Raw genomic sequence first — 25,155 nt, 5'->3', positions numbered from 1 at the left:
ATACAATATGGACCACTTCACATGGGCCCTTTAACACAACACTGAGGTGGCAGTCAACAAGCAGCTTTCTACCATTAATATATGTGTGCAAGTATACCATGATCTTGGGAACTTTTATTCACCCTTTTAGAGAAAAAAAACCTACACACAAATGTGCTTATACCGAGTTTACCCAGATATCACCCCACACAACTTCCTTTACACTGTCCACCAGGGAACAATCCCCACGCAGCTTCCTTTTCCCCTCTGATGGCAGACATTTCCAACATCCTGTGTTAGTGCAGCTCCCAACATCCCAAAGTAAGGTCCCAGGCCATGTCCAGATTCTAGGGGTCATTTTTGATGTTCAGTATACACTCACCTAAAAAGAAAGATTTCCCGAAACCAATCATCCTTAATTCTGGAAATGTCTTTATTTTGCTTATTGTAATGAAGTAGCACTTTGACAGCAAGTTACAGGCATCAAAGGGGTAGTTCTACATCAAACTGCAAATTACAACACTGGTGTTACATCGTTCTCCCTCAAACTTATTTCCATCTCAAGGTTTGAACAAACTACTGATTTTTCAATCAAGATTGAGGGCAAGTGATTGTTCTAGTAAACCAATAAAATCAAAACCAAAGCCACAGTAACATAAAAACAAAGCCAAAAGAACATAAAATGGGAGTGGGAGGGTAATGACACAGCCATGCTTCAATAAAACATAAATGAACACTTTGAATATCTATTGCAAGATAGAAGCTTATGCGTGATCACATATATTAGACATCATATATATAGATATATATGATCACATATATACATTAAAGATACATTTAGGGATCACACTATAACACAAAAACTTAAACCAGGGTTCAGTGTCTCTTCAGAAATGTGTTATGACTACAGTCACAGCCCCTGTTGAGAACACTTGTAGTCTACCATTTAGACAAAACCTCAACTTAGCACCACTGGCATTATGCAAAAATGGTGTTCCGATGACAACTTAAAATAATAATAGAAAATAATAATGTAAAAAATATTCCATGAGCCAAATTATAAGTCTTTATCATTATTATAAGCCAACAGCCAACCCTCAGAATGTACTAGAACTAGAAAATACATGCTCATACGCATTCGCATTGTTTCCAGGTTTATCATCATAACATGACTACAAGACTAACATACACATCATTTAACTTTTAATCATATATATATATTTTAGAAGAATTATAATGGGAACAGGAATGTCTCTGTCAAAACAAGACACGGGAATACAATGTTGGAAACCACCGTCATAAAGTACTTCTAGTTTAGACATTTGGGGTAAAATGGCGTTAGCTAAATGAGTTAAGGTCCAAACCACAGTTAGATCAATCTACTGCAAGACTGGTTATTTCAATGCCCTGTATAGCTAGGATTTGACGAGTTTGCTCAACATTAACAAGACCTGACTGCAGCAAACCATAAAAGAAAAAATATTACGACCATAGTTTAAAGTGTAGTGGAAAGAAGAGCAGGTCACATCATTCCTGAAGGGTCATGTTTACACCAGCATTTACTTGAAAACAAATGGCTTCTGCTCTGCTTACTCATCTATGAATTTCTTTATTCTTTTCTTTAAAAGAAAAAAAAAAACAATTATCTGCCAATCTTTTTTTTTTTTTTCCGTTTTTCACACAAGAACTAGCCACAGAAATTGCGTGGAATTACACTGACATCAGAACTGAATCAGTTGTTCCCTCAGACCACTGAACTTGCTAATAGATGGTAGTGCAAATAACTGAACTGGCGCACCAGCCAGGCAAACGCTAGCCTTCATGCGACACGACAGGAAAGGACTGCCACCCCTGCAACAGACTAGGGTACACAAGGGATGAGGGGGCATTATTACTGGGTTTCTTTTTGTTGTTTTGTTTGCTTTTTGCTTTTTGTTTTTTTAGAAGCCTTCATGGTCCTTCTTGTCTTTCTTCCCCTCTGCCTCAAAGCCATCCGTCCCATCGCTGTTGTCACGTCGGCGCTTGCGGTTGTTGCGCACGTTGAAGCGGGCGTTCATCTGGGGCAGTGGGTCCATACCCAAAACTTTCCAGATCTGGCGGAACGCGAGTAGCCTTAGGGCAAACTGGAAAAGAGGTTGAGAGAATGTTATGGATGGAGGACCGGAGTTACAGAGGAAACGGATTACTCAAGGTGAAGACACATACAATAATTTTCTCCATTGTCGTCCTTATAAATTTCGGTCATTAATTGATAAGATTAGAAACAAACTTGTTCTTGCCTTTATCTAGCAAGATTATGTAACCAGGAAAGCCAATTTTGAGACAAAACCTCCTTCAAAAATAAATTCACTCAAAGACTTGCTTTCATGAAGCATGATTGCCTTCATGATCACACAACTGCATCTGACTGTAAGCACATTTACATTACAAACATCCTGAAGAAACCGTTGAACTACATGGCAGCATAAAACCCTGTCAATGCTTTTGTGTGAACTCCAGTAGGTGATACCTGGGCACTTGAGGTTATATCCTCTCTCTGCTGCTCTTCCATGGCTCCCAAAGTGTCTGTGGGATTCTTCTCACATGGGTCTATCAACCCAGGACCACCTGAATACACACACACACACACACACACACACACACACACAGGGCACCCAATAACCAGTAAACAATCAGAGGAAATTTAATGCTTCTTAGTTTCCATACCCGACCTCCCAATGAATTATTAATGAGTTCAGAAGGTGTGTTGGTTGCACGCACGCACGCACGCACACACGTTTTAGCGGCTGATGTTCCCTTTTGGTACAACCAGCAACACTTTAATCTTCCATAATCGCATCAGCCTTTTTAAAGTGTCAAAACGCCAGTCTTACCAGGAAGCAGGATGCCGGAGGAAATACATTCAAAGACTCTGCGAAGGGCATCTCCGGGGCTCAGGGGGCCAGATGCACTGCTGATGGCCTTCTCCACCAGGAGCTCCATGGCCTTCAAGAAACAGGGAAGTCAGGGAGGCTAAGAACAAGACTCTCATTGGGCTTCTCCATAAGAACGTGTTGTGTGCATGTTTGGGTCAGGTTGGGTCAGACTCAGGGTTTCCGGTAGGATTCTTTTTCTAGCCAGTCCGGTGTCCAGAAAGAATTAATTTTACTGGACAAATTTGAAACTTACCGGTCACACGTTCTAATAATAGTGTAACAAACACAAACATAATGTACACCTTGATATACGAAAGAATGGCAGCGACCTCAAATCAGTGTGACTTATTTCATGAACAGCGATGATTATTGATTGAACGAAGCAAAACAAACAGTAATGATTGAGCCAAACCTCAACATTAGCCGTTAAAATGTAAGCGATTATAAATCCTCACATGTAACACCTGTAGCCCATTCTTGAAAAGGCAGGGCATACATGGCATCAAATGTAGGTAACATTTAATTCTCAGCAAGTCCTCTGCTGCCAACTTGACATCAAACTTTTCCAATATCTCTTTGCAGCTTGAAATGTGAGTTTCCTTCCAACTTTTGAATACAATTCTCATCATTTTGGGTGCAAATGTGTACTAAGGAGAAAACAATCTTAATCGGTCCAGGATCAAGTGAGAGCGCTTTAACCGGCAACCGGATAAAATGTACAATTTAATAATATGGGGCATGCATCTGCCTCTAAGTAAACAGCATTTTCTAAAGAAACTGAGCTGCAGTAAAAATGTGGACTTAAAAAGATTCCCATTCTTAGTATAAACCCTTGAAATGTGTTTAAATTCTTCAACGTCAAATAATAAATGTATTCACTTGAATGGGAGTGGATCTCCAGATTTGCATGGGGTACAACAAAGGTTGATGGAAACAAGTTTATTTTCATTAAATCACATTTGTTTGCGAGTTAATTAGGTGTTTCTGGTAGCCTGACTATGTCATACTCATAATTCGAGTCAGAACACGAGTCTGATACTGCTCCATTGAGCTGTGATTATGGGGCGTGTTTCAACGAACCAGGGAAATAAATGCCTCTTCGCTCCATTGGATACCTAGAACCAATCAGAGCAACGTAGTATGACCATCTGATACATTAAACTTTTACCTGATCCCGTAGGAAGGACGGCAAAATCATCTTTTCGATCGACAAATGCCTTGATCGCCTTTCTCTGTTCCTCTTTCAAAATGAATGCGCTGTCAATATCTGTGAGATATGCATTCTCACGTTATACTTATTAGCAGCGAGGCTAGCTAGCTACTATGTGTTTCAATGCATTTTTGCTCTAAGCGTTAGCAGTAACCCAACAATAATGGTCTTGAGCTTCAGTTATCATTCGTGTAGCACACACACAACTAACCGAGTCAATGTAGACACAAAAACAATTGTGTAGATAGCTTATTTCACATAAAATATTTCCCAATAACAGGCTCCTGAGACACCGCCATCTTGGTACGATTTCGAATCTACCGTTAATTCAACTCAAGCGTTAGTTGATCATCTGTCCATCATCATATAAAGCCGACCCTGACAATCTGATTGGTTAGATCAGTTTCTGATCTATGATAATTTCTCCCCAATGGAGCAGTGCCAGACCGAACTTCCAGACCTCAAATGATGTGGGCGGGTTTCGGTCTGGTATCCAGGCTATGTTTCTGGCAAAGTTGCCCAGAAACATTATGGTTTGAACCCACAGCTTATCACAACTCCTCTCTTGATTTTGAAAGCGTTCATTTTGAATTTGCATAACACAGCTGATGGAAACGTACACACAGTTGCATTTCTCTAGACAAATTTTCATGAATGTGCTTAAAATATGAGTTGGATGGAAACCCTGTTACTTTGTCCTCTAGATGACTTTGCCTCTTAATTAAATTCTACAGACAGAAGCCCCTCTCTGCCGGCACACTTGACTCGGGCAGAGCACAGGCAGTTTGAACCAATCAGGTTGCAGCTCGCTGAACTCATCAATTAGCAATTTCAAGCTGTTGCAGAAGTTAAACCTCTAGAACCGTAGAGTGTCATCACTGCCACCACATCTTGTTGTGTGCGCTTGCCAGCGGCAAGGCTGCTGATTCACCCGTCGCTTCAGGGAGTCACACCCTTTTGGTGAAACAAGCGTACTGTATGCTATTAAGCTATTTCAAAACACAAATGTTCTGTTTAGGGAGAGCCTTCACTGTAGCTATGCTTTGTATGTACATTATTACTAGACATTTTGACCGGCAAGTTTCCAATTTATCCTTTTTTAAACCAATTTTACCTGGCAAAAATGGTAATTAGCGGCTAATGGAAACCCTGGTCAGAAATTAAGTTAGAAGTTGGTGCAAAAATGCAACTGAAATTTCCATAAGTATATTAGTAACTTTTTTTGAGTAATGTCTAGTGCAACACTGCAACATTTTATCCAGAATCTTTTTGTATATTGTACATCAACATTTTAGATCAACATCTGCATTTCTTTCATTCCATACACAAACAACTGGAATGTTGAAAGGTTCTGGGAGGCTTCTAAAGGAGATACTCACCCAGCTTGGAAAGGCAGACCATGTGGGCACTCGCTGACACAGGTCCCGTAGAATGCGAATGATTATGACACATGACTGGAGTCCGTTAGCTCTAGCCTTGGGTATGATAAAAGTCACATTCGGTTAGTCATTAGCACAAAGAGCACACAGGTGTGGATGTGCGCGCGCACATACACACACACACACACACACACACACACACACACACGTCTGCAAATAGGGTGTCCAACAGGGGTCGGTTCTGGCTGTGAGGTGCAACACTACTGTTCCCAATGGAAGCTTATGGATATTTTTTTTCTGTTTTGTTTGGTTTTCAGTATCAAGAAGCCAATTTGGTAACTTTTTCTCCTTAAGACTTTTTTTTTCAGTGCAGCTGCCATTTTCAGGAGTATTTTACCTCTTCGTTAGTAGGTCAGAGTTCAAAGTTTGCAAGATGCTCGAGGAAGATGCTCTCCAGGTCATCTTACAAACCTTGACCTCCATTGTGGCAAGTACTTTCACAAACAAATACTTTCACTTATAAAAAGAAAAACAAACAAATCAGATTGAAGGAAAAGCATAAGGACTGAGGAGTCAAGGAATTCTGCTTTATTTTACCTGTGTTGACCGTGGGATAAGCAACAGCACAGTAAACTAATCAGATACTCCTCTCCTCTCAATCCCTATTCTTCTTATTTTTTTTTAAAGAAAAAATATATATATATAAATATCTTTCCTTAGGTCACAGAACAAACGCTCAACATGAAAGCTCTTATTGATGACACTTTTATGCAAAGATATTCTGCAGCCTTATGGAATTTGCTTATGTACTAAAGATTAGAAAAACTTGTGGTGTAAAAAAAAAAATAGAATACAAGGATGCCAGATTATTTTTTAAGAGGCCAGATAACATTATTAAGACACAAAGAAAAGCTTAAAATATAAAATATATTCATATATATGTTTATATAGATTTTTTTTCTTTCTCTGGTCTTGCTTGCCGTTACAAATTACATCCTTGGATGTTTCTTAACGTTCAAAATGGATGTTTCTCATTTTAAAATATTGTTATGGTGGTTTTTAAATCATCATTTCTATAGAGTAAATAAACAAATATAAAATGAAAAAACACAAAATGCATCTCATAAGGCTACAACAAGAAAGTAAAATGATGTTCCGAACCTGGAACCACTTAGCGTGGCGTAGAGCAGCCAGAGCGTCAAGGCATTTTTGCCTGTCCAAGACGTCCGCTGGGTCTTTCACCATACCCGAGGTTACATCTAAAAATGGATCCAATTGTCAAATGATGCTGAGGAATGGGTGTTTGACCAGGTCAGAGAGAGAGCAAAAAGAGGAGAGAAAAGAGGAGAGAGAGAGAGAGAGAGAGAGAGAGAGAGAAAGAAAGAAAGAAAGAGAGAGAGAGAAAAAGACAGGGAAAGAGAGAGAGATGGATAGAGATAGAGACTGGCAAGAACATGAACACATTGCCACACATACCAAGTGTTCCCCAGGTAACTGTTGTCTTGGTTACGGAGTAAGAATGGAATGTGAGCATTGCCTGAGACTCAGGGTGGATGCGGAGGAGGTGGTTTTGTATAAGGGTGCAAGCTTTTAACGGCTTAAAAATAGGCTTGGCTAGAACCGCATATTGATTTGGGTCAGGGAGGATGGTCGAGAAGACCTGGAATGTACAGCTTAATGCAGTAAACGCCCTGATGCAAATAGACAGGCTTTCCCATTGATACAGAGATGGCAACTACATTAAAAACCATCCCTCACAGTAATTAAACTGTTTGTCAAGAGTGCAGTATATTATTAGAGCCTTATTGTAATGACTGAACAGCTGATAAACTATTGCAATGCTCAGCCCAACGACAATTAATTCCATGGCATTGCACAATCAATTGGCTGGAGGGGAAAAGTTTTCCAAATGGCTATGTGGTTATTCAGAAATGACCATGAGACAAAACCTAAAACCATGTGAGGACCAAAGGCAAGGCAAGGCAATGGAGGTGCTTGGTGGTGCCCGCTCTACAGTGGCATGGCAATGGCAGGTGTGGCAATGTGTTTGAGGCAAGGAAGGGGAGGGAATGGGATAACAAGAGACCCTGGTCAAAAATCCTTCCGGAGTCGTAGACGTAGCCTCAGATGGGACACAGGTTACTGAAAAATGTCATAAAAGGAGGGAGGCTTTGGCCTGGACTTGTGAAGCTTTGGATACATGGAGGCAGCAGTGCGTGCTGGAAAGAACAAAAACATGAAAGCTCCCAGCAAAGAGGGGTTAGGACATAACTGCATGCATACCTGGTCAGCAGTGGGGCTTAAAAAAAAAAAAAAAAAAAAAACGACCAAACCCAGTCACTGTATACCGAAAGGCTGTCGACCAAGGTCCAACCAAAGAGTCCTCTCATAGAATCCTGTTCTCTAAATCAGACCGATACTCCCCCAAGAATCAAAAACAGATCCTTAAAATAGGAACGACTAGGAGTTATGGAACATAAAATAAGGGCCCATACAAAAATACTCTTCACCAGTGTCAGTGAAGACTAGCAAAGATAAAGTAAACAATATAATCGTAATTGCCAAGTTACAGCAAAAATATATTTAATATGGATGCTTTTTTTTTATAGATACAGGGGCCTTCTTTTCCTAGTAATACAGATCATTTAGTGTGTAATGCATTAGGAATGGAGAGGAACAAATAAATAGTTTCTCCCTGAAAGCAGTCTGGTCAGGGATGGACCAGCACATAGACTGATGCACTTAGGGGAGTTCTCTCAATCCTACACATGGGTATCGGAGGGGAGGGGGAGTACCTCAGAATGGTGAAGTTCTCACTGCCAGACAAAAACATGATTTGTTTCCTGTGGGGACGGACATGACCAACTCTTCCCGGTGCTGCACAGATCCTGATTGTGCACGCACCCCAAATTCACTGCCCAAACCCCTCAAAACTTGACGCTTATGCTTTTTCGTTTCTTTGTCTGTGTGACTTGAAGTACACACGTACACAGAATTAAATGTGAAGATAGCAAAAGGGTATATTCACAGACATTTAGAGCTAAAATTGAATGGAGGTAAGTAAAAAGGGAGGAAAAGGTGCGTTGGTGGGGGAGGTTCTTGGTTGTGCAAACTATCCCCTGGAACACAGGAAACAAAAACCAATCCTATCCAGGACTAAAACTAGACTGACACAATGCAAAAACACTTATCATGCTTTTTTTTGTTTGTCTGTGTGAACGTATGTATGTATGTATGTATGTGTGTGTGTGTGTGTGTGTGTGTGTGTGTGTGTGTGTGTGTGTGTGTGTGTTCAGGAGAGCTTCAAGAGCACTGGAGAAGTGTTACAAAGAGCGAGGGGGGTGGGGAGGAGCCTTTCTCTGAGCAACACTGCTGGCGGGAGACAGGAGAGCCTTCTCAAACCAATGGCAGTGCTGAGTTCAACATGATCAGAGGGCAGGAGCATCCGTGGCTACATTTATAAACTTTAAACTTAAAGACTTTCAATTCATGATGAAATGTCATTCATTGGAGGATATTTCTAACAGAACAGAAACAAATACCTATATGTATAATATATATATTTATGATATATCTGTAAATGGATTGACCATCTAGGAATGTTAAGAATAACTCCTCTGCCTTCAAAATGGCTGCCTTGGACACTGACGGATTTTTTTCTTTTTTTTCTGTTAAGTGGATGGCATCTGAACATGGTGATGCAAATTATATATTTTCATTGGATAACTGGTTTAGCGATGTAGAGAGCATAAAGGTTTTTTCACAGAGTAAGATCTTAATGATGAAAACCTAATGATGATATTTTCTTTACACTTTCCAAGGCTTTTGAAGGCAAATAAACCAACAGATGTCTTTCAGATATTCAAGCCTCTCATGAATAAGCTCGAGCACATACCAGGACCGGTTTGAAGGCTGAGGAATGTCGGAGATCAAAAGGACTCCTATTCCTGGCATCACTACAACAGATTTATGCCTCCTTGTTGCCAGCAGACATGCTCAGTTGCAGCCCCCCCCAAAAAAAAGAAAAAAAGAAACAGCAAAATGAATCTCATAGATGGGCGAAAAGAAAGAAGAGGGGCAACAGCCTTTCCAACCTCCGTCCCGGGCGTTCTCTTCTCGGATGATGGGAGATGTCAGGGTGATGGTCACCTGCATCTTGGGCTCAGCGCCGGAGTTCAAGATGATGGCCGCTTCCTGGATAGAGCCCTTTACCTCGTACTTGTCAGGTGTCACCAGCTGCAAAGGAGCATAATAGTAGGTGATACGAGATAGGTGTGAGATGGAGGAATCACACTAGTATACCGTAGGTTTAATATGAAGTTGTGAAAATAGAGTTCTACTCAATAATAAAGGTCTCTAATGAGCAATTCTTGGATTGTGACGTGAACATGTTAAATTGTCCTCATCTAAGCTCATCTTAAAGCCCTGTGGTACCCTTTTCACACCTACAAAGCAGCACAAAAACTTTTGAACGTCAAAGCTGCTTGCAGTATTAAAAGTAACTGTCCTACTGCATGCGGTCATGATGCAGAGGAACCATGCAGATGATTTCATACCACCCTGGGCATTCACACTGCTCCAGTTTTATCTCTTCATTTATTGCCCTTTCTCACATTGCAATTTTAACTTTTAGCTAACATTTCTTTTTCTTTACTAATCCCTTTCATGTCTGTAGGCTTTTTGCCTGTTTTTGATAACGCTGCATGATCTTGTCCTATTTCTTTTACTCAGTTCCTTCTGGACAATACTCTGACTGAATGCTTAAAGAAGCCAGAATTAGATCAGTATTCCAACGAGAGACCTTTAATTACAATCTGTATCGATCTCTATTCGTTAATTAGAAATGTTTTCATCACCATAAGCAGACTTTAACAGCATAATTGCCGAGAAAGCATTTTTGTCAAGTAGATTAATTCACCATATGAAAGCACCAAAACTGTTCCTCTGTTTAGGGTCAATTGTCAGAGTTTGGGGTGTTCTTTGAAGTTCATCATTCAGTGTAATACAGCCACAAACCACATCTTTAAAAGGTGTAGCGTTTTCTAATCTTCAAAAGGTTGCCAGAAGAAAAAGGCAGCTGGAGGCAGGCCCATGGCTTTAAGACCCAACCTGCTTTCAAATTCACAACTTGGGCTCGAGTGTTTGGACACAAATGAAAGAAAAACTCTGCCAGCTTATTGTGAAGTAGGCTCCAACACGCGCCCACACACACACACACACACACACACACACACACACATCTCTGCAGGACAGGACAAGTTTATTAAGCAGGGACAAATGTGTGGGAGATTTAGAGAGAAACATTGGAATCAAGCCTTACTTCCAAGAATGGCTGTTGAGCGGACTGTCCCACCTGGAGAGCATGTGACTGGACACCTACCGTGAGCTGCTTGGGAAGGTGCTCCACGATGCGCGTCAGAAGGGTCTTGGTGGGCTTCTCAGAGCACAGCAGCACCAGGTTCACATTCTTATCCCCGCGCAGCAGGAGGCCTTTAGCCAACACGCCGACCCTCATCACACCCTTCAGAGCTCTGCAACACACACATCAGACAATGCAGCCAAGTTATTACACTATTACACACAATTAAGCACACACCTGGGGAGATATGATCAGACAAATGACTTCAATAATAATGAGTCACTATAATCAGACAAACTATAACTATTTATTTGTATTCAGACGTCTTAATGCTTCATAGCTTTATTTATGATATTTGACTCCTAATCTCACTGGACTGTGTTACACCAGACCTAATCTATTCATTGAACGGGTAACACTGCAGGTAGCAAGTGCTGGTGTACCTGTCCTTGGTGGGGTCCTTCTTCTCCTTCTCCTTCTCCTTCTCCTTCTCCTTGTCCTTGTCCTCCTCCTTGGCCTTGTCTTGGTCCGTGATGATGTCAGAGACGAGTTTGAGCGCCCGCTCAGTGATAGACACAATCTTCTGGATGGCCTGCAGCTCGTCCTCCGAGGGGTAGATGGCTGCATGTTTGGTCATGACGTAACGGTCATCTGAGGTGTCGGGCCGGCGGAGAGGCTGGAAAGAGTGAGAGGAGGTCAGGATGCTCAGACAGAGAGAGATAAGGGTTTTCAAATGAGGAAAAAAAACATTCTTGACTTTACATTCTATATGTACCACATTGTAACATCGGATTGAAACATTTGCAGGTGTTCTTTGAACAACCCTGCTTAAATATCCAGGCCAGATTAAAAAGTAAAGTCAATGCCAAAAAAGAGCACATTTTCTGGCGTGTAGACAGTTCCACACGAGGTCAGGAGAAAAGCTTACCACTGGCCCCTGTGGCTGGGGTATGGGCATGCCAGGACGCACGCCCAGGAGTCCGGGTGGGCCGGGGGGCCCCTGTGGGTAGCCTCCATCGGGCATCCTGCGCCTATCATCCCAGTGGTGATCCTCATCCATACGCCGCCAGTACATGTCCTCCTCATAACGCCTGGGACAGTAAATGGCACTGAGTCCATAAGGAGAAATCACACACACAATTTATCCACAACCAATGGTTACTTTGTCCCTCACTGTATTGCGAGGTTCAAAGTAAACACATTTCCAAAACATCTTCTCTATTAGATGCAACTGAATTGTCCGATTAGCTGAAGATATCTTCACAGCTGATGAAGATCAGGGCACTGTTTTTCTAATCACAGATTCATTTATCTTGACATCAGCTAATTACTGGGTCAAGCATTGGTCCAAATATCAGTGCCAAGTTATATACAAAATAAATGAATAAAATGAAACAATAAAACAAATAGAGTTACACTCTAGTGTAATATACTCTCTTCTATATTACAGCTCTTTCTCTTTAGTGCAAGTGGACTGAGAAAGAAGGTCCCAGTTCACACATTTCAAATACTTAATTCCTGTCCCTGGAGTCCACTTTTAATGTTTGTTTGCCTCTTAAGAGAAACGGTCCTCATTTGGCAAAATTTTCCTTCTTTACAAAACTCTTATTTTAAAAACAGGACGGAAAATACAGATCTCCATGGTTTGGGACACCTATTGCCTACCAACTTACCCAATCCCAAATCCACCCCCAACAAACACACAGACTACAACTACCAAGACGCACACACACACCTCATCTCCATCCTCCAGCGTTCCTCCTCCTCTCTCCTCCTCCAGTACTCCTCCTTCTGCAGCTGCTTTCTCATCTTCTCCTCCTGGATCTTGCGTGCTCGGATACTGGGCTTCACCTCCACCTGGAGTTCGGGGTTGACCTTTTTCTGAAGGGACACGCAAGGATAAACATCCTTACTGCACTCCCTCATACTGTTACAGTAGATGTTGTACGCCAGACAGAGCTGTGTCAATTTTATTCTGGCCCTACACAGAGAAAGCAGAAAGAGTCTGGCTGAATGAAGAATCCACATACCTTGTACTGGAGACGATGCCTTCGTCCTTTCAAGTGCATCTCCTTGGCGTTTGGATCGTTGAAACTACATTCGCACAGCTTGCAATGAAAGCGGATCACTCTGCCTTCATCGTTGCGTACCTGAGAGGGAGAAATGTGAAAAAATTAGCTCTCTTCATTGATTTTCACCCTTAAAGTAACAGTATGCAACAATTATACTTCAGGATTAGGGTTAGGATAAGCAGTTTACCTTAAAATAACAGCTTGAAAAAAATTGGGGCGCTACAATGACTTTTAATATGGAGAATCGCCTCCGTGCCATTGCCATACAAGGGTCCATAGGCATATAACTGCTAAATGTAAGATTGCCTGACGCCGCCCGGCTTTCTACTGTCTGCCGAACTAGTAAGTAGCTTATTTGCCGTCTTGCTTTGTCTTGTGTAGCACTTGCTTGATGTTTGACAGAGTTAGGAGAGTTGTTGAGTAACTAGTTGTCATAATGTCAAAGTCAGCACATTTCAAGAGATTTCGTTAGTTTAAGCCACTAGCATATCGTTAGCGAATAGCAATTGATCCGGAATGCTTCTTTAATAAGCCTACAACATTTGGCACTTCAAAACAATTGTAAGGCCCAACATAAGCTACGTCACCTCCTCAACATAGTCGTGTCCAACTGGCTGGACGTCACTCTGTAGGGCAGCCAGGGCCGACTGCGCTGACAGCGAATCAGAGGTCTCCATCTTCATGTCCGGGGACTGTACAGCCAATGAGGCCGGGGCGGGTTTTGCCGTCTCCATTTTGGCGTCATCAGCCTTGACACTTGTGGTCTGTAACTTATTTCCTGCTGCAAATTGAGAAAGATGGTCACGTTACCTCTGGCAAGAGTGAAGGCTTTCTTATAATTTATTTAACAAGCTCGTGTTGCTGATGCAATTGACTTTCAAATAAAAGCAAAACAGAGACTTCTAATATGTTGTAGCTGTGCTATTTTACAATTACTTGTTATCTGGGTAATGTTCACGTAGTTCACTTGAAACAAGTGGACAAACAGAAAAGCTTGTAAACAAGTTTCACTAGAAATCCCTATACTATGGGGGGGGGGGGGGGGGGGGGAATCAGATATATGGACAATACAGGAATACAGAGAACAGTACTTAGGCCACTGCTATGAGCCAAGTGGATTTAATTTGTCCTCCTTCATCCATGGTGTGTCCCCCACCCACCTCTTTCATTAGCAATAAGAAAGCAGCCTTTGTAAATGTTCTTCTGTAATTAACAACAATGACATTCCAGCTAAAATGGAAGCTGGGCCTGCCAATACTTTTTTTTTTTTTAAAACCTATTATTTGTTTGTATCTAAATCAATCCAATTAGATTGTAAATGATGTACGGTCTGGATGATTCAATGTTGGCTCTGTTTAACAGTTCAGGTTAAACTCCTCCAGCCAGACCCATTGAGTTTATAGTTTTTGGTTGAGGAGGGGCTGGTGGCGCTATAAAACAAACATGCCATTCTAGTGTCAGACAGCAGGAGGGGAACTGGGGCTCAGGCAGGGACAGAGTAGGCCACGGGAGTTAGAATAGCGCTCCGAAGAGCTGGGAGACTGGCCGGCCTCCCTTTGTGAGAGAAAAAGCTGGCAAACACAGCCGAGAGAGCTGGCACACAGATAAGGCAAACTGGCCACCACGGAAGAGGAAAAAAGCTGTCCTTTTGCAGGAATGCTGAAGGACGGTTTGGGACGAATGCACCATCATGGCCTAATCTGAGTTATCAATTCACATGAACATAGAACAGATACCAAAAGCAACATCTGCAAACAAAAAAAAGATTGAAAGGCAAATGCAAAATAATTGAAGTGGAAAGTACCATGATTGTCTCAACATAAAACCAAAATGAATTCAGAGAAGCGAAAAAGGATATTCTTTTCCTCCATTCTTACCAACAAAGTTGATCTTGGGGGTGTTGGCCTTCTTGACCGCGCTAGCATTGGCGGGCAGGCTGCTGGCCGACAGGCTCTTGCCCTGAACCGCTGCGGCCGCCGCACTGGCACTGTTAGCCATGCTGACGGGCTTCAGGTAAGACGAGTTGGCGCTGCCCGCCGCAGTAGCCTGAGCAGGAGAGGGTACGCTGGTTCCCAGGGCACCTCCTCCGCCGGCACCGGAACTGCCCATTGCTGAGGAGCCCCCTGCAGAGGCTTTGCTGAGTGCTGCCGTGGTGGAGCTGGACGACTGGGTGATCACGCTGGGCTCTGTGGAGGGGATGGGCTTGCCGAGTTTGGTGTGTAGCTTAACAACCTGGAAGAAAGATAAACACGGACAAACAAATTAGAGACAAATATTTGTATTTACTTGTGTACATGGACTCATTTGAGACATAAATATATAAATATCTAAGGGTGTTAAGCCTGCGCTTGACAAGGTCAACGCCAACTGAGTCGGACCTGATCATCATGCGCATAGCCATCTTACACAAAAACACCTTTTGAAAATATGGCTTATAGAAAACAGGATTAAGCAAAAAGGCTGTTTCAATTAGCTTGGCTATACAGCGGTTAGTGATTAAATGCAGAACAAGTGAAGGTGACAGAACATAGTCTCCCCTTCCCCCACAGGGGTTTAGTCGTCTGTCCAGTTACTGTGACCAAAGCAAGTTGAGCTGTGGCATGGATATTCGTGGCTCATTGAGATTGGAGGGGGAAACAGTACGGTTCAGAGCAGATGTGTTGGAAAGTGAGGCTTGGAGGAATGTGGCTCTTGGGCAAGCACCATCATGTTTACATATGGACAAAGACAGTTACACACTCTTTGTCCATGACTACTGCTTATAAAATGACTCCAATCATTGGCTTCTGGTTTATATTTTGCACATTCTTTTAAAAAAGCAAAACAGAATGCAGCAAATGTGTTCACATTTTCTTGGAGAGCTGCGTAATATTAGAATCAACTGCCTAAGCAACTTTTATGCACCTTGTAATCAAAGTGAAAAATAACATATCTCTTAGCCATCTTGAAATAAAGCAGTTCAGTACATGCTTTGACAATGGATACGAGATGGGTACCAGAGTCAAAGCTACAGATGCTACAAGAATCTCAGATGGTTTGGGATATCGATAAGCTACAGATGCTACAATAATCTCAGATGGTTTGGGATATCGATAAGCTACAGATGCTACAATAATCTCAGATGGTTTGGGATATCTATCTAAAATCCATTCTCTGCACACAAGTGCAGGATAATACCAAAAAGGGGGGGCTATTCGTGCCCATGCATCAACCTGCTGCTGACTACAGATTCTCAACTGCACAATTGACGTAACCCAACCTGGCAAAGGTGGGGGTTAAGGGTAGAGGGGCAGACGGTGCTGCGGTACCTTCTGGTGTTTGGCACCACGGATGTGAGCAGCGTATGCATCGGCGCCTGTGCAGGACACGTCGCAGAGCTCGCAGCGCAGCTGATTCTGTGTACCGCGAGCTGAGGTACCAGAGCTGCCTGCCCCACTGTTGCTGCTGCTCTGAGAGACCTTCAGCGCCGCCTCCTTCTTCTTGTGCTTCTGGCCCTCAAGGTGCTCCTTATAGGTCTGCAGGAGACATGGAGGACAGATGCAGGTGGGTCATGGAAAGCAACTGGCAGGAATAATATGGACATAAAACAGATGCACAATAGCAAGGAGGTTATAACTAATGCTATTAGTTATAACGATCAGTTATAACTAATCGCAGACATCAGCTGCCACAAAAAAAAAATAACAATGATAAACACAGACTAGAGACCTCAGACAAACCCCTAAATCACCTGTGCACAATCCTCAGCAAACCATCTAGTCAATGCCATTATTCCATCACCATTTCCCTTGCAATACTGACATGATGTTGGGGGAAAAGTTAGGAGGCAATGTTAGGAGGGGCGTTACTAGTGCCTTACCTGTGGGCCTGCGCAGCTGATTTTGCAGACGTCGCAGTAGTGGATCTGGGGAGGCTTGGGCGGCTGCTTGGGCTTCAGCTGCTTGTTCTGGAAGGGCATCTTTTTGGTGAAGGTGCTGCCTGTCCAGGCGGCCGTGGCTGCGGCAGCCGCCACCGCCTGCTTCTGCTGTTGTTGTTGTTGCTGCTGCTGGTAGTAGGAAGAGGCAGCGGAGTAGACAGCGGCCTCGTAGCCCGAGTATGACGTACCTGCGGAGGGGAATGACCCGTTAGCTAACATTACTCAGAATGGCCTGGCTCGACACAGTAGAGGGCAACAACATGTAGTGGGTGTTAGGGGAAGAGCAGGTTGAGACATTTCAAATGCGATAATGGTCCTCAAGGAACTGCATACATCAAAGCAAGAGCTACCTGCTAAACAAGCTAACATGAAAGCGTAGTAGGAAGGGACAGCCTAAAGAACACAGGAATGGGCATAGTGGAGCACAACAATTTCCATTTCCAAATAACCACAGCAAATGTAATTTCCTTAGAACCAGAGATTTGCAGGTTTCTTCTAAAAAAAATGAATTTCAAATACTTTGCTCTTTTCCCTGCTACTGCTGAAACCTGTCATAAATCAAAGGAATGAAATTGGCTAAATCGATAGCAAATCTAATCTTCTCAGCCCCTGTGACAGAGCTGGTAGCTGCGAACTGCATGCCCTGGCATGCAACTGTGGGTGCAGGTTGTTGATTTACTCACCTGAATAGGTGACTGCATTTGTACTGTAGGTGGGACTCTGGGAGTAGGATGGGACCACAGAGGCGGCAGCTGGCTGCACCGCAGAGGACACCGGGTAGAGTGAGAAGGTGGAGGTGGCGGGGCTGGGGGTGGCCGGCTTGATGGCCGTGACTTGGCGCGTCTGCTGGGTCTGGGTGTAGGGGGTGACACCCTGGGTATAACCTGTTTTAGGAGCTAGAGGTGAGAAGGGGTGTGGTAAGGGGAGGCACAGCGCACAGCAGGACGACTATCGATTGTTTTTCCCCCGTTGCAGCTCAGTGCTTCTCTGGCCAAGGACAGGGAGGGTCTTAAATTACACTTGAATGGAAACGCTCAGCTGCCAGTGCTCATGAAGATTTAAATCAAAAATTGGGGCACATGGGATTCTGGGAAACCAGTGATGTATCTGGGCTCAAGGATAGCATTTACAAGCACACAGAAAGAAATGACAACACACAAAAAAATATATATAATTCTGAAATGAATACAAAAAGTGCTGTTTCCTCCATGTTGTATTTCAAGCCGTATTGGCCATACCTGTCTGGTAGTAGGACTCTGCCACGCTGGGCTGTGGCTGGGCGGCGGCGGCTGCCACCGCAGCTGTGGCTACAGGCTGCTGGTAGTACTGTTTGCAGTCGTAGGCCATCGTGGGAGCTGTGGACCGCACATACGAGTATGTGTCCTGGGACAGGGCACAGGGTGGACAGTCGAGTTACCACGAAATAGCAGAACAGCTGATAGAATGAGAGGAGATTTGTGTGTGGTGTGTGTGTGTTTGAGTGTGATAGGGGGTTGAAAACATAAATTAAAACAAATTTAATGGGAATTCCAGTTCTGTTAGTATGCAAAAGTAACACAGGGAAAAATAAATAGTTGCTGTCTGACAGGGCTTCAAAAACTGCCATCTGGAGACCAGGTGCAGCTCAGAGAGCGGAAAGAACGAAAGAAAATAGAGCAGCAAGAGAGCTTGAATGAACAAATTCCCCTCACAAAAGAACTGACAGGTGAAGATAAATGAGGAAGAAGGGAGAGAAAGAGAGTGGGAGGTATGAACAACTGTGTGTGTGTGTGTGTGTGTGTGTGTGTGTGTGTGTGTGTGTGTGTGTGTGTGTGTGTGTGTGTGTGTGTGTGTGTGTGTGTGTGTGTGTGAGAGCGTGTAAAGGGGTGGAAGGATTGTTGCTGCTGTGCTGCGGCAGCTCTCTCTTACCTGATAGTTCTGGGACGTGACCGGGGGAGGGGGCGGGGGGACCTCGGCCTGCCGCTGGGCAGCGTACGCATAGTCAGAGGCCGTGTGGGCCGGCTGATACCCTCCATACGCTGCCGCAGAAGCAGCGGCTGCCACTCCGACAGGCGCAGGTCTGGCTACGGCAACTGTGGCGGCCGTGGGGGCATAGGCTGCCGCCACCTGATGGGCCGCCACTGGTGCTTGGTGCACAGTGTAGCTGGCCACGGTGGTGGGGTGGGTGTAAGATACCCCCGCACCTGGCTGCTGACTGGAATGGGTTGGGGTCAGAGGAGGAAAGAGACAGATACAGGGGAAGGGCACCAGTCAGGAAGGGCTTCATCTTACATTACAGAAAACTACATCTAAAGCAATGATGCAATACACCAAGAAGGAGGCCTAGAATTCTGCAGACTCTAGGCCATTTAGATTAAGTGTATTTCAATAAACTTTTCAACCGCATTTCATGTCTATAAAACAGATTTTCAAAATGTACTAGTTTTGTTTGAGCTCATAACATCAAATGACACCAGTAGCATGCCCAATGGTTCTTCATTTTTTGGGGGATTTCTTGTTGGCAGTTCTTGAGCATCACTGAAAACAACAGTTGCCAACCGCAAGAGAGTATTCCTTTAAGTGTTTTGGGGATTAAAAAACCCTAGAATGGGAAAGCTCTCAGGATGAAGAGATTATCAAAGATTGAACTGCTCGATACAGACATGCAATTGCATGACTACAGTGAGTCATAAAAACAGAAAATCATATAAAACGGGTAAATTAAAATATATCCCATACCTGTCAAACCTTCAAATAAAAAAAAAACACATATTTTCAAAGCAACAGGCTCAACATATGAAATGAGTCCATGGAGATTTGTACATAGACTAGCAATAGGCTAACTGTAGCTAATATTAAGGCAACTAACTCTGGCATCAGGGAGGAAATATGGCCTAATCGAACGCATGCAGCCAGCTGCCTCAGGTGCTGACAGGCTGAGAGCAGGCCAGGCTAGCCCAGCCAAGCAGAAGCATTCAAATAAGAAGAAGAGATCAATAGAGCAGGAGTTGCTCCAAGGCTCCAGATGGTGACCAAAATGGCCGCTAATGCCCCTTATTTTTGTTTTTAAAATGTGTGGTAATTTATTTCCCTGTCAGTCGCCAATGGCCACGGCCTCACATTTCTTTCAGCCAGCTGATACTATCGTCATAAAGTGACAGGGTTTCATGATGTGACAGGGTTGAACATCGGTGCTTGTCCAATTGTGCAAAACAGGTACACACACACACATTGATGCTTGTTATTTAGGCTTATAGTTCAGGGTAAAATTATGTATGAAGTGTTATTATAATTATTATAATTTTCTGGTCCACTAATATATAAAATAGTTTAACTGTTGATACATTAGGGGTGGGCGATATATATCGTCTGCGATGATATCGTCATTGTTGTTCAAACGATGTGCAAAATTACTAGTCTGGGAAGTCCCGCCCCACTTCTTCCGGCCAAATTGATTTTGCCTCAGAACTGGGTCTGGCCAAGTATGGATACCCGTTCATTTCAAGATTTCCACAATCCTTGGAGCCAATCACAAACTGGCTTTTGGCTACCTGGCGCGCCATTGGCGGATTTAAAATAACCACGTCTACGTAGCAAACGCGACGGCCAAGAAGGTTTGAAAACATTGGACATGGAGGCCGCCAAACCTCAGCAAAACTTCGATACTGCTCTCGCGGCTGTCTTGGATGATTTCAAAGGCAAGTTTTCTTTGAAAACAGAACAGAAACTTGCCCTGGAACAATTCATACATAAAAAAGATGTGTTTGCTTTATTACCGATCGTTGTATCGTTGTGTAGTATCGTTGGTCTGATTGGTTAAAGGCGTGTCCAATTACGTGAGTGAAGTGGATCGCTGATGATAGTTGGCCAGACTAACTGAGCAAATGCAATGCAGTGAAGGGGCAGGGAATTCCCAGACAACAAAATTACATTATCGAGTATTTAAATGACTTCGCCAAAAACAATGACACGCACGGGGAAACTGTTCACATCATGTTCTTAATATAGCCTACGGCGCAGCAGCGCTCCCCACAGCACGGCATTCACACTACTAGTGGGCCTACGTGATAACGTGACATGGCTTCTCGCATCCACTTTGCAACAGGTTAGCAGCGCATGGTGATGTCTGTTGTGCCTCCGTTGGTGTAGCATAAAACGTGAGTTTTATTAAAACATAGCGTGTGTAATGTCTAGCTATTTCATTCCGTTTGTTCACCTTTCCTGCTGTCTGTCTCTGAACGTAGTTGGAGATTGAAGGGGAGTAAAATACTCCACGGCCGAAGTAGATTGCATGTTTTTAACTTCTGGGTTAATTCCCTTTCCTTTACGTCTGCTGCTGGTTAGTAAATGCAGACAGCAGGAAAGGTTAGCAAACGGAATGAAATAGCTACACATTACACACGCTATGCTTTAATAAAACTCACGTTACTCACATACTGGTTAACACTTTCACAGCACATTAATGTTTGTCGCTAAATCCAAAATATGCATCACCGTTGTCCCTCCCTGGCTGTACGTGCTCTTCCTAAAGGAGACGCACCACTAAACTAAACGTTCTTGCAATGTGAATATTTTAATTTAAATATGCTTATTGACCTAATTGTGTGCGCGTGTGCGTTTAACAGCGCTTGTTTGTGAGAGAGAGCATTTAACTGTTGATGCCCCAGTTTAATAAAGCCAGGCTATTCATAAAAAACGTACGTCAATGTGGCATTAGTACTAGGAACAGTTGAGAAATTGATTCCGTCGGGCTCGGTTCGGATTCGAAAAAAAAATATATATTTTAATGGCTGTCGGACTCAGTCCGGGCTCTAACAGAAAAATTTGTCCCGATCCATGCTCATGTATTTGTATTTTTGTACAATCCCGGACAGAATTTTAAGTTTAATAAGCCCATAAGAACTGCTGTTGATGTGCAATAATTCTCATGGATGCATGGAGCACTTTATTACAAGAGTTCAATATTTCTGCATTGCAGTTCAATTAAGTTATTTTAGTTTAAAGACAATAAAGAAGTGTTTTCCTTAAACATTGTGCCCATTATTGAAATCTCCAAGAAGGTATAACTCTGAGAATTCCAATCACATTTTTTAAAATATCGTCTAATTATCGTTATCGTCAAAATGAAAAAAAAATAGCGAGGTATTCTTTTTTGCCCATATCGCCCACCCCTATGATACATGCTAAGAAGTCTTCAATAAAACACACTCTTACTACCTAGTCCACTACATTATGTACATCCCATGTGCTATAAAACATGAGAATTCTTACTGAATAGATGTCCCCACCCTTAAATTTCAGGCAGCGGTTTGATATGAAAGTTGTTGTTGTTTTTTCTATTCCTTGACAAGTCCCGACACCTAAACCCTTTGGCAACTAGGTCTTATGGTAACTGGTACCTACTTGCCTACACCTGACTCTCTTATTCAATGACATGAGTTGGAAAAACCAAGTCTCAGCAACCAGGACAAAAACCATCAGGTTTTTATACCCAACACCCCAAAGGATGAGCAACTCATGAAGGGTAAGTGTTATTGATCTGGACATGAGACTCCTTGTATAAAGTAACCGGAGGCAATCAATACACTGAGTGTGCACAAAGGAAGACCTATTATAGCCCAGTGGGCTCGAGGATGAGTTTATTATATGATAAGCCCCTCTGCTGCTGTTCATAAAATCAAAAAGGTAGAACACTCCATAACCTGGAGAACAAAATTAAGCCTTTACCTTCTGCGCATGAAGTGCCGCTTTGGACCAATGCATGGCACAAATTTGTTACGCAGAGGACAGCCACAACATTCCCTCTTCCTAATTTTAAACAGTTTAACAGTGTGTGTCTAAGTGTACTCAGTCAAAGACTTTCTTCTTTTAATCTGAAGTATGAGTCTGGATACTGCCAACTCCACACAGACACCATTATCTGCTCTGACAAAAAAGCTACTGTCCTTGGTACCAGTAGTAAGGCTATAATGGAGAAGAAACGGTTACTAGTTACACAGTAAAATTCCTGACGGTAAGTATTAATGATCATTAGCACCATGTTTGAATACCTTACTTTGAAAAACTGTTGTTAATTACTGACCAGTATCAAACAAAGTTAGCAACATTGTCCTAGATGTACCTGTTTTGTCAGTGAAACTATGACGGAGGCAGTTGCACGCTCCGAAGATATTTCAGCCTTCTACGGAGACTAGGTCTGAAGTGTCATCGTATTTTGCCTTTTTTAAGAGTGCTGTAGGAAACTACAGCCACATACATCTATGGACTTTGCGGTAATGTTTACTAACTTGCGACGCACACTTTGCCAGTGACCAAGCAAACACAGCTTATGATAATAAGCTCTTACCTTTGTATGGAACACACAAAGTTAAATGGACGGCTATCAGTTTAAAAGCACATAATGCATGCCAAATTTGATGAACTAGTCTAAAGGCTAGCTAGTTAGAGATTAGCTCATCCAGAGCCATCACCAAATCTGACTTTTTTTTCCAGCAACGCTTGCCTTTATTGGAATTAGCAACCTTAACAAAACTTGTGATAGTAGGAATATTTAGAACCTCGGTTAGAGCTTCTCAAAATCATATAGACAGTTTGTGTATCAGTAGCTTACTTTTTGAAAATCAGCACATTTAAACAGTACTGCGATAATACTGCTTCACGTGATTCATTTGGTCACTATAATCCTGATTTTAAGTTCTGAAAATGTTTTATCTGTAGGCTATAAGAGGGGGAATATGCCTTTGCATCACCCTCTTTGTTTATACCAACACAAAAACAGAGGCAACTAAGGTGGCAAAGGTAATGCCTTCCACAGTGTACTATGTCACCGAATGGTTAAATATTTGAACAATGTTTAATGCTATCCACAAGCCTTGGATACAGCAAAACTGTGTTGGAATCGTGAGCCAGGAACATTTAAACAGGCGCAAAAGAAACTCAGCATGTCCCAGAGTATCTTTCAACCATGACCATTTAATTCACATTCTAAAATGAAAATTAAAAGATTCCTGGAACCATTTTCCAGTGTGCACCACACACTTTCTGTGCATATCAGAAAAGTGTGTGGTGCTCACTGGAAAATGTTTCCAGGATTTTTTTTAATTTTAAATTGTATTGAATTCTACAGGAATATTTCCTGAATAAAACATATTTACTGTCGATAGCTACTAGTGATAACTTAGTGGGTTATGGTTCATTTTATAAGACGAATTGTCCATCACCATTGACGAAGTTCATAGCCCGAACCGAATCCATCGATAGGCGATGACCACTTTATCTTAATAAAAAAACCCTGCTAAAGTAGGCACCCATGCATAATATAAGTATGAAAAGACTGACTTTTCAAAAGTTGGTGAAAATAAACCAGCTAACTAGGTCTAGTTTTAATGTGAATGTAACCCTCATAAACACTGCATCTGACTGTTCAGATAACGTCAACGCTACTCCATTCAGCTAAAATACACTACCGCCTACTCGGTACAAAGAGAATAACATCTTATTTACGCATTATAGCAATCGAATGTGCCATGCGCACTTTAATACTACCGAGATCATTTACAAGGTAGCTACCTAACCAAGTTAACGTTAGGATGGGCACCTGATTCGCTAGCACCATAGATGCTGAACACAACGCTAAGTTATAACAACAACGCGTTAGCTATTGACACTGTCTACACTTATGACATTAATCAAATGGTTCTTGCTCGGCGAGTGTTCACTCAGAAAATACAGTTGACTCGCTAGCAATCCTGCCCGAGCTCAAGTTCCTCGCAAGCAGCTTCCAACTACATCACTACCCCCTCCACCCCCTCCCCCAACCGTGAACAATACAGTAAGGCAGGAGAGAGCAACGTTAAGCAATGTTTTCAATAGATGCGGATTATGCTATACCAAAAGCCCTCGGTAATTTAACTCATAAATGGGGGATTACAATAGACTCCATCCAACTAGTTTACTTCGGGCCACTTACCTGTACTGCGCAGCAGCACCATGGGTAAATCCAAAATAGTTGCCGGTAGCCATTTTGGCATCTTCACCTAGCCGGCTGGGCACTGCGGAGGGACAAATTCATCGAGGGTGAGCGCTAAGCTAATGTTGGTTAGCCTGTTAGCCGATATCATCGTGAAGACCCCGCATAATGCGAGGGATTACACAGGCGTCCATTTAGGCATAATAGGATGCATGAAACATACGCAAATTACCCATAAATAATCTATATCGTGTTTAAAGTATTTCAATGCACATTTACTGACTGATATTGATACATTTGATAACATTTTACTCACCATAGGTGAAGGAGACTACTGGACATATGGGAATCATTGGGTTCCTGTTCTCTGACGACTT

General features: G+C 42.7%; 1 protein-coding gene across 3 annotated transcripts; it reads right to left on the bottom strand.

Moving 5' to 3' along the window:
• Positions 1-391: 391 nt before the first annotated feature.
• On the bottom strand, positions 392-25,155 carry zfr (zinc finger RNA binding protein). 3 transcript variants are annotated; one of them, XM_080852996.1, is made up of 20 exons: positions 25,095-25,155; positions 24,779-24,860; positions 18,739-19,024; positions 18,069-18,213; positions 17,514-17,726; positions 16,774-17,018; positions 16,223-16,429; positions 14,792-15,146; positions 13,502-13,695; positions 12,873-12,992; positions 12,578-12,723; positions 11,771-11,951; positions 11,286-11,518; positions 10,864-11,014; positions 9,578-9,719; positions 6,645-6,742; positions 5,484-5,579; positions 2,853-2,964; positions 2,489-2,586; positions 392-2,102 (listed from the first exon to the last, which is right to left on the bottom strand). In XM_080852996.1, the coding sequence occupies exons 1-20, from the start codon at positions 25,129-25,131 to the stop codon at positions 1,920-1,922; spliced, it is 3,324 nt and encodes a 1,107-aa protein (XP_080709122.1). In that variant the 5' UTR covers positions 25,132-25,155; the 3' UTR covers positions 392-1,919. The 3 variants fall into 3 exon arrangements, 2 of the variants coding, with proteins under 2 accessions (XP_080709122.1, XP_080709121.1); XM_080852995.1 differs by having other exon boundaries at positions 17,514-17,714; positions 25,095-25,135; XR_013968918.1 differs by lacking the exons at positions 392-2,102; positions 2,489-2,586; positions 6,645-6,742 and having other exon boundaries at positions 2,935-2,964; positions 25,095-25,135.

The sequence above is a fragment of the Sprattus sprattus genome (genome assembly GCF_963457725.1).
Source record: "Sprattus sprattus genome assembly, chromosome: 15".
NCBI lineage: Eukaryota > Metazoa > Chordata > Actinopteri > Clupeiformes > Clupeidae > Sprattus > Sprattus sprattus.
This window is presented reverse-complemented; position numbering and strand designations above follow the sequence as displayed.